We start from the raw sequence: 10,587 nt of genomic DNA, 5'->3' as shown, positions 1-10,587 counted from the left end.
CTCACCCTCAGCCTCTTTGAGATTTTGAAAACCCTAAACTCCTCCTTTGTTTAAACCTTGTTTTTAGTGCTTTTTGAACCCACTGAAGAAAGGAATAAGAAGAAGTGAGCTTAGAATTTGAAAGCAAGCCATCATCCTTTGTTGTAACAACATTCTGAACCCTTGTAAGTGTCCAAGACTCGATTTTTATCACGATAGGTGGTTGGATCTTGAGTTTTGTCCCTAAATCTTCATGTCCTTGATTATTGAGTAGTGAGATCTCATAAAGTTTGCAACTTTATGAATCTGTATGCCACTTAGGGCCTTTGATGCTTTGGATCTGGAGTAATATCAAGTTTTAGTATCATCCATGGGAGTTTTGGCCAAAAACCCTCATTTTGACCTAATAAAGTCCAAGACATACATTGGACATGCATGTATGGAAAGCAAGGGTTTTTATGTTGTTATGTAATGTTAGAAGTGATTCTGGAAGTATGGAACTATAAGCCTTCATGATTTAGTGCTTAATGAGTTAAGCCAAGTTGTGTTTTGCCCTTTCAAGAGCTAGGAAATGAGATCTCTATCTCTTAGTGGGTCTAAAGGAATAAAGTTGAAAACTTTATCCACTTGGACCTTTGAATGGACACGATCCGGGCTTTAGAGCCCTTAGGATCAAAGAAATTGACTTAATCTGTTAATTTGTTGGGAGCCTAGTGCCCACGACGTGGCTTAGGTTGCCACGACATGGAAACTGCGCTAAAGCCGTCTCTTTTGGCGATTTGCGGCCACGACGTGGCCAAGGAAGGCCACAGCGTGGCAAACAACTGGAGTTGACTTTGACGTTGACCGTTGACTATTAACTTTGACCAAGTTTGACTTTAGGTCATTTGGGGTATTTTGAGTAGTAGATTGAAGCCTGAGTCCCTGTTATATGTATAGGTGATCAGTAGAGGCACTATTTGTAGCAGTGATTCATTCAGCTATCTTTTCAGACTGTGAGGTGAGTTTTCCCTCATTGTACTTATGGGTCAAATGCACCAATGTCGGCCCGGTAGGTTATGTATCCTGGTTTTGGATGTTGATATGTTGTAATGATTTGTTTAGATCTGTATGTTTATATGTTGTTGTTATATATATTATCTGTTGCATATGTCGACATAGTGTAGGTGGGTTGATGTATTACTGCTCTGTACGGAAGCCACCAAACCCGAGAGCAAGCCAGCCATAAGTTGTGGGCCAAGAAGGCAAACCAGACTCATGTTGTGGGCTCAGGGGTAATCCAGTCCGATGACTGTGGACCCAACATGCATACTTTTATCTGTTGTGTATGGTGGTATTTTTTTTGGGGAAACTCTTTAAGTTTTGGCTTACAGTTTAAGTATTATTTTTCTGGTACTTCGGATGATCGGGGCAAGACGAATGCATGATCGTACACATCCTTCGGTGACATGTTTTTGGAGATTTTATGATACATTGATCTTTGGGATATTTGTATTTGATACTTGGTTTCTTATCACCTGAGTTTTTTGATTGAAACAACAATTTTATTTAATTGAAAAATGAAAAATTTTATCGTGAATTTGGAATGTTACAGATCCATTTTAGGTTGCATGTAACTTTAAAAGTTAAAAGAATTTCCGGATGTTCAATGATTTTGTAACTTAAAATTCCCAATAATTATTCTTGCAGTTTATATAAGATTCACGAATTAATGATGGATTAACAATATATTAATGATGAACTAGTGATGGATTAAAGTTAGATTATTGACGGATCAAAATTTTGGGCTCCTTCACAACATTGGCCATATGGGGTAGCACACTCGATACATTCTCATGGCCGGCCCTGCACATGGGCACTCAGTTAATCCATTCCATTTATGTATGTGTCGATTTCAGTCGTTCGGTTGTTCGAGTTGTCATTTTGTTCGAGTTATAATAGTTTGAGTTTATTTTAATTAGAATAGAAAATAAAACAAGAAAACTAATTTAAGAAAGGTATTAATTAAATAGTTATAGGTCACCGGAAAGGAATGAGTCTTGTTGGTTATTTATCAAAAGGTCAAATACAAGACCATTTATTCATATTTATATTCATCACACGACATAAAATTCTTCATTAGAAAAAATTACTCATTGTACTTGGACTTTGATCATACGTACACATCCAATGCATTGGATAAACCTAGTTTGAATTAATATTTTAATAATATGCATCTATTTCAAAAATAGGCCAAGTGTTTCGAAAGTCTTCGCGTTTACATTGAACATAAAAACATGTTATCTTTCAACCATTATAGACAAAAAATAAGAAAGTAACGGGATATCTAATCTTTATTAAAAAAAAACAAATGGTTATGCTTTTTGGAATCATGCCATATCAATTTTGTGGCACTCCACATATTCTCACTTAAACCTACTGTGATGTACCTTACTCTTAGTTTGGTCTCACTATTCTTTATCAGTTTCGAAAGCTTATAGGTCTAGCTAGTTGTATTGTCAGCCTTATCTTTTATTTGGTTTTAGTTATCTTATTTATTTTTTAATCCAATTTATTGTTTAGAAGACAGGATAAAGACTGCAGCCGCGAATCTAGAACCAAATTCAAAGTGATTCCTTATATTAATGAAACGGAAAAAAAATATGAAAATATAGGTTGTTTTGCAAAAATAAGATAGTTTCTTATGTTTTTTTATATATAATTATTGTATTAAAAAAGAAAAAAGGCAGGTCAATGAGTAGCTACACCCTGATAAAGAGGGACATGTACTATATTGTTGCATGCATTTTTCCATTGTTTTGGTTTCATTTTTAATTTTTTTAATGATTTTGCAATTCTAATGTTTTTATTTTAGCATGTGTATTAACATAATTTCATATGATCGACGGACTTATTTTATGAAAGATTAGAGATGAAACATAAATCTTGATTATGTTTCCAAATTTTGAATTTGACAAGCACAACATAGCATGACGTATAGCATATCTTAACATGACGATTCTTTACAACTTTCTATCAAAGTGGCTATATATCTATTTGTTTATATTTACCGAAAGTAAAATTCTTCTTGCACTTTCACCAACCTCTTCAATCCTCTTCCTCTTTCTCTCCTTATCACCATGAACCTCCAATCTCACCCCAAACAACTTTGGCCTTTCATCTTCCTCCTCTTCTTTCTTTGAGCTTGAGCTACTAGTGTACATACCAACCAAATCAATGAGCTCCTTGCACTTCTTTTTTATGCTCACAAGTTCCAAGCCCAAAACTTTATTTTCCTTCTTGAGCTTATGATTTTCATCCACGAGAATGTTGTACCCTGAGGATAAAGAATTACTGGATGAAGATCTTTGATCTTCATCTGATTCTTTCAGGGTTAATTGGGCGATTGGCCGAGGCTTGTTTATCCATGATTTCCTTCTTCGGATTTGACAGAGTTGTTCTTTATGACCTTTGTGAAACCTTTCGTTGCAGAATTCCCAACGGGTTGTTGAAGTTTTACGAAAACCCTATAAATACATCATAGAATTACGTCTCTACGTGAATATACAATTCAAAAGGAATTAAGTTGATTTTTTATGTAACTAACTTACTTTTTAACTTTAAACGATTTGATCATAAAAAAACACACATACATGCAATTTTTTTTTCTCTAAAAATATTATATAAAATAATTAACAATATGAAAAATATAATTATTATTACTATATGTGTTCTTCATTTCTAAATACTGTTGTCAACAGTTATGTATATATCTTTTAACTTATAAAAATACCATACTATTTAACATGACTTCCAAACCAATAATAAAAAATATTTGATGTAATTCGATTCATCTGATTAATTATCCAACCCACCAACTACTCTTATTCAAAGCTCATCAAAAGTCAAAGAAATTCTAGTTTCCCTGTATTGAAAATTATGCCTTACTTCACAATTTATCTAAATTATAAATATATTTTTCATGAAAAAAAAGGTAACTACAAAAATAAAATTGCATATTACAATCATTGTTTACATCTATACATAAAAATTATGATATGAATGATTATAATTTTAGCGAAGATGGTAAAACTACCGAAGAACAAGGAAAGAAATAGTAAGAGCGTGAACGAGGAGAAAGAGAGAGACATACGTAAGTATTGAGTTGGCGAATGAAGCTAGAGAAGTTGCTGTGTTTGAACAGTGTCGGAAGCAAGTCTCTGGCGAACTCCGCCGGCTGCCAAACCACGAACCCCATCCCGTCAGAATTCCATGACACGACGTGATCGGTGGCCGGATCATCAACCAGCATGTACGTCTTCAGGAGGAAGGGCGATGGAGACGACTTTGAGACAAAATCTACCAACAACTGAGCACCATGACTGTCGACGCAGCCACGTATCTCTGCCACCATAACTTTATCTAATTATCTACTTGTGTGCGCCTGTGTGTGTTTTAGGAAAGTTAACTTAGAAGAAGATAAAAAGAAGAAGAGCAGTTAAGAACTCCCAGTCCCAACAATAGAAACCCAACACGATTGATCCTCTGTAGTTCATGTGATCTTTACAATTCTCTAGACTTTCCACATAATACTCATCTTTTTCCCTCTCTTTCTCTGACTTGATATATAATATATTATATCTATACACACTAATACACTATCTGGAACTCTCACGAACTCTCTTGTGCGTAAGTGTGTGTAGGTGAAGATGAGAGAATATTGAAAAGGTTGAGACGTTAGCGCAAGGAAGACATAGGGCTCGACTTACCTTTCCTTGTGTGGTGTTATTTATATACATGAGTAGCTACAGATGTTCTTTTGATTAATAATCATGACATGATCATATTCCAACATACACACGTGTGTGTATATATATATATATATATATATATATATATATATATATATATATATATATATATATATATATATATATATATATAGGAAGAATCATTTGAGAACTCAAAGTTTCCCGAGAAACCGAGAACCAAACGAAGGCCGTTAGATCAAAATAATAGAAGGTTAGGATGATTTATGACATTTTTGTAAATAACTAGGGGAAAAAAGAGGCGGGAGCATCTTATTTCACATGAATTGGGGGCATTTTAGAGATAACCTAATGTCAAGCCTTTCCCCTTCCCCCGTTCTCTCTCTATCTCATCATCTCGCCTCTCTCCTACCTTCATCCCACCTCCAGCCATGAACACTCCCTAATGTCCAGCTCGTCGATGATTAATCGAAGAAACAACAGACCGACAGTGTGATTTGGATCAACAGATCGATTATATTCCCTTAATGTCGTCTCAATCGTCTAATCCCTGAAGAATTGAAGAAGAAGCTTCGGAAAATTTCTCCATCATCTTCTCGCAATGCTTTCGTCATTATCGCTATTTTGTTTATGTTATCGTCAACTGGTAAGTCTAATCCCTCCTCGAATTATCTCGTTTGCGATTCAACAGATCCTTTAGCTTTTTGTTACTCGGATCTCCAGCGAAATATGGAGGATTCATCGGAAAACAAATCGAACATATCATCTGATTCGTCTTCATCCGTGGCTGATTTCGGCGTATTGGAGAAAGTCAAACCATTTGCCGGTGATTCTGCCGTTGAATGGGTCGAATACGCTGTTCAACAGGCGATGATTACACAAAAAATCATAGCGGAAACCCTAGAATCGACAATATCTCTCACCAAATCACCAATCTTAAAGAATTCACTAATTAATCTTTTGACCTTAGTTTTATCATCTTCTTCAAAACTAGTTCCACTTTGATGAACTTCATTTTCTAGAGAGGCCACAGTGACAAGTGATAAATTAAGATTCTCATTCTCGGTTGACTGTATTGGAGTAATAATAGCATGATTCACATTACTCCCTGAAACAACATTTTCTTCTTCCAAAGGACGTGTGTTTATGAAGGATTAAAACCCGAGGGTAGAGAATAGTCCAATGAAAAGCCTATGTTAACAGTCATAGGGAATACCAAATCATTACAATTCACATGATTTTTGGAAATGTCCAATGCTGGATGCTCCACTTTGACAATACTAGGAACAACATTATTGGAAACATCAAGATTTTGAGAGTGTAAGGATTTTATATTGTTGACTGTAGCATGAGAGGAACACTGGGAATAACAGGAAACAACAGTTTGTTGATATTTTTATTGTTTGGTTTGCGTACTTCTGGCTCTTTTTCATGAATTGTATGAGGTAAAGTTCTTAAGTTAGTTAAACTTTTATTGCCTAAGTTTTCAGATGCGCTTCCAGATACATGTTCTTGCTTACAAACTTTAGAATTTCTACATTGTTTATATTTTACCCCTACATGCCAGTTTCTTGGCTCTTATTAATGGTAGAATTTATGGTTCTTTTATGCTCTCACTTGTTATTGCAGTTTTTTTTAACAATTATTGTGTCAATTCTCACCACAATTTACTTAACGCAGAATCTTCTCATGTCAATGCAGGTGTGGGGAAGTTTAATTACAAGAGACATTCATGTCTTTGTTTAGGTATCCAAAGTACAAGTCTTTGTTTGCTGCTGCCCTTGGTTCTGGGACCCAGTTATTTGCTCTGTAAGTAAACTAATTATTCCAAATTTTTAGTACAATATTCAATTCTCAATATTGATAACTTTTTTTTTAAATCAGAGCACTTTTTATCTTCATACTCGCACTTGTGGGTGTATTTTATCCATATAATCGAGGAGCTCTATTCACTGCATTGGTTGTTATATATGCTCTTACTTCTGGGATTGCAGGCTACACTGCATCCTCTTTCTACCACCAGCTAGAAGGAAGCAACTGGGTATGATACAAATTTACCAATATACCCTTTTCTTCACCACACAGTTTCAAATCTAACATATCTCAATCTCATTCATCAACAGGTGAGAAACCTGCTATTAACCGGATGCCTCTTTTGTGGGCCCCTCTTTCTTACCTTATGCTTCCTAAACACGGTTGCAATCGCATACACAGCCACAACTGCACTACCTTTTGGGACAATTGTAGTGATTGTTTTAATATGGAGTTTGGTGACATCACCTTTACTGGTTCTCGGGGGTATTGCTAGAAAAAACAGCAAAGCTGAATTCTAAGCTCCTGTTCGCACCACAAAGTACCCCAGAGAGATTCCACCTCTTCCATGGTACAGAAAAACCATCCCTCAAATGGTCATGGCTGGCTTTCTCCCTTTCAGTGCAATCTATATTGAGCTTTACTACATCTTCGCCAGTGTGTGGGGCCACAAAATTTACACCATTTACAGCATCTTATTTATTGTTTTCATCATTCTCTTGATTGTCACTGCCTTCATCACCGTTACTTTGACTTACTTCCAACTTGCTGCTGAGGATCATGAATGGTGGTGGAGGTACGTCTGGTTTTTACCTTGAATCCGTACTTTTTTCAATATAATTTATATTTGAATTTTTTTTTATCATGATTGATGTTGGAACAAAGACTTGTACTTTGTAATAGGTTCTTGCTATCATGATTGATGTTGGAACCAACAATGACAACCTTCTAGAAAATCCCTTGTGTAACTTTTTTTCTTCTCTTCTTGATTTTTTTTCGAACCTTATTAAGTAAATTACATGTGATTCACATGTAAATCACATATGAATCACATGTGATACACATGTAATTCACATATGAATTACATGTGATTCACATGTAAATCACATGTTATTCACATATGAATCACATGTAAATCATATATGAATTAGATGTGATTCACATGTTATTCACATGTAAATCACATGTTATTCACATATGAATCACATGTAATTCATATATGAATTAGATTTAATTCACATGTAATTCACATATGAATTACATGTGATTCACATGTAAATCACATATAAATTACATATGATTCACATGTAAATCACATATCACATATGTATTATATGTGATTCACATGTAAATCACATATTAATCACATGTAATTCACATGTAAATCACAAGTGAATCACATATCAATTACATGTGATTCACATGTAAATCACAAGTGAATTACATGTGATTCACATGTAAATCACAAATGAATCACATATGAATTACGTCTATATTCACACATGCATTTTGTGTAACTGTTCTTCGTTAATTATTTTTTAAAATTTTCTTATGAATTTCACATTTAAATCTTAAAAGATACAATCACATTATATAATCACATGTGAATCTTACATGATATATACATGTGCGTGTTCTTGCATTAATCAATTTTTTTTTATTTTCCTGTAGATTTTGAAGAATTTTTGGAAAATATTGAAGATGTGAAAAGTGATAAATTGAAGAAAATATGGAAATCTTGATATGAAGAAATGATAACACTGTGAATCTTTGTATTTTTTTATATTTTATTTTGTATCGAATAAAATACTTGTATTATGTTTATAAATTGATTAATAAAAATTAGATTTTTTTATAATTTACTTACGAATATTATAGTATAAGAAATATGCATATATGCATATATGCATTTGAAAAAATATGCATATATGCACCTAAAACGTTGATTTTTTTGTTAAAAAAATGCAGTTTTGAAAAAAATTGCACTTTTTTTTTATAAAAATCGCAGGGCTTTTTTTTTGTTTCGAAAAAAATGCAGTTTTTTGAAAAAAAAAAAACCTTTTTTTTGAAAAAAAAAATACAGTTTTTTTCTAGAAAAAATCATATTTTTTTGAAAAAAAAATGCAGTTTTTTTTTTAAAAAAAGATGCAGTTTTTTTAAAAATATTTTTTTTCATTTTTTTTAAAAATTCATGTTTTTTGAAAAAAATTAAAAGATCTCAATTTTTTTAAAAAATCGAAATTTTTTTTTAAATAAATCCGAAATTTTGAGTTATTTTGTTGATTTTTAGACATTTATATTAATATATTAAATAACACAAAAAAATTAAACATTAAATGGGATTGGCAAGATGACGATCATGTCGTTAAGGAACTACTTTTGATCCAACGCTCCACTTTTAGTTCTCGGGTTCTCGGTAAACTTTGAGTTCTCAACCGATCTCAACCCTATATATATATATATATATATATATATATATATATATATATATATATATATATATATATATATATATATATATATATATAGGAGTAGGATCAAATGAGAAACCCAAAAGGTTGAGAACGCGAGAACAGATCTGAACCATTTAAAAAACTAAATCTAAGGTTATTATTGAATGGGCCATTTATGTAAAATTTTAAAAGTTACAGGTATTAAAGTGTAACTTCAATTGGTGATAAGGGTATTATAGTAATTGGACCTTAACCACTGTTATTTAATTCCTATAATTCCTCAATCACTCGCCTATTTCCTTCTATTTCCCATCTCTCTCTGTAAACCTAGGTACCCCTCCACCCTACATCATCGATCCACCACAAAAGGGAAAAGAATGGTGAGACAGATTGGAATCGATGAAGCCAAAAAGGGGGAAAGGGAAACAAGATCTCTGAATTGCTTTTAATCAGAAGGAGAGGATTCACGAACGGAGCAGGGATCTGGAGGCATAGTCGATTGGGGAATGTTCGATCCTCGTCTGATCGAGTGACAATGAACGGAAACAGGTCAGAAATCATTTGGGCTGCTCTCGGTTTTTTTTTGTTTGAATCAGCGAAAGAGCACTCCTACAAGTCGATGTTAGTTCATCGGTTTTCATTGGAGATTCTAGACCAGCAATCGATTTCAAGTTGGAAGGTATGGTCTCGATTTTGCTTGAATGTTGCTGTGAAGATAAAGGTTGATGATGGAGGCTATGTCGATGGTGGTTTCCTGGTTACGAAGGGTAAAGGGTATGATTAGGGCTTCCTTTATCTTTCATTTATTCAGAATCGATTCATTGATATATCACCTTTATTCGATGTTTTGAGTTGCAAATCCATCTCTTTCACTTTAAATCCACCAGAGGTGTTTGCTGGTGTTTTTCCGATTTTGGGGTTTTTTATCAAGAACATGAAATGATGAAGTATGAAATTGTTTCAGGAGCGAAGAAAGAAGAATAGGGAGCACATCCACCGATTTGGTGGTTCATCGCAGTAGTGGAGTGGCTGGGGCTATTCTGGCAACCTCTTCACCACTTCTTTTTCTTGTTCCAGTTACTGTCGATGAGAGGGGGAAGGAGGCAGAAAGAAAACGACAACAGGGGGTGTTTGGGTTGCTTGGTGTGTCGTAAAACAGTGGGAGAAAACGGAGGGGGCTGCTGCCCTTGGCTCGCCGGATACCACCAGCAAACACCTCTGGTGGGGGTGTTTTTGTTGCACCTCGAAGATAGGAGAAAAAGAAGGGAGTGTGAGAGGAAATGAAAGAATGAATAATTCTATTTATCTATGAATAGCAGTTATTCATTTGTGGATAGCAGTGCATTCATGTGTGAATAATAGTGAATGAATAGCAGTGCATTCATGTGTGAATAGAAGTGTATTCATTTGTGAATAACAGTGAATGAATGTATTTATTTATGATTAGAGGTATTCATTTATTCAATTCTGAATAACAGGGTATTCATTTCTTATTAGCAGTGTATTCATTTGTGAATAACAGTGTAAGCATGTGTTAATGAGTATATTTATTTATGATTAGAGGTATTCTTTTTATGAAGAAATGATAATTTTTA

General features: G+C 34.0%; 1 protein-coding gene and 1 pseudogene across 1 annotated transcript; one reads left to right on the top strand and one right to left on the bottom strand.

Annotated features, from left to right (window-relative positions):
- Positions 1–2,891: 2,891 nt before the first annotated feature.
- HSFB3 (heat shock transcription factor B3) lies at positions 2,892–4,705 on the bottom strand. Its single transcript, XM_079072365.1, has 2 exons — positions 4,112–4,705; positions 2,892–3,485 (listed from the first exon to the last, which is right to left on the bottom strand). Exons 1-2 carry the CDS (start codon positions 4,370–4,372, stop codon positions 3,012–3,014), a joined length of 735 nt encoding a protein of 244 aa, XP_078928491.1. The 5' UTR covers positions 4,373–4,705; the 3' UTR covers positions 2,892–3,011.
- Positions 4,706–6,444: 1,739 nt separating this feature from the next.
- Positions 6,445–7,357, top strand: LOC145139600 (transmembrane 9 superfamily member 3 pseudogene; annotated as a pseudogene).
- The last annotated feature ends 3,230 nt before the right edge of the window (positions 7,358–10,587 follow it).

The sequence above is a fragment of the Lactuca virosa genome, chromosome 9 (assembly GCF_052849685.1).
Source record: "Lactuca virosa cultivar CGN04683 chromosome 9, Lactuca_virosa_CGN04683_v6, whole genome shotgun sequence".
NCBI classification, from domain to species: Eukaryota; Viridiplantae; Streptophyta; class Magnoliopsida; order Asterales; family Asteraceae; genus Lactuca; species Lactuca virosa.
This window is presented reverse-complemented; position numbering and strand designations above follow the sequence as displayed.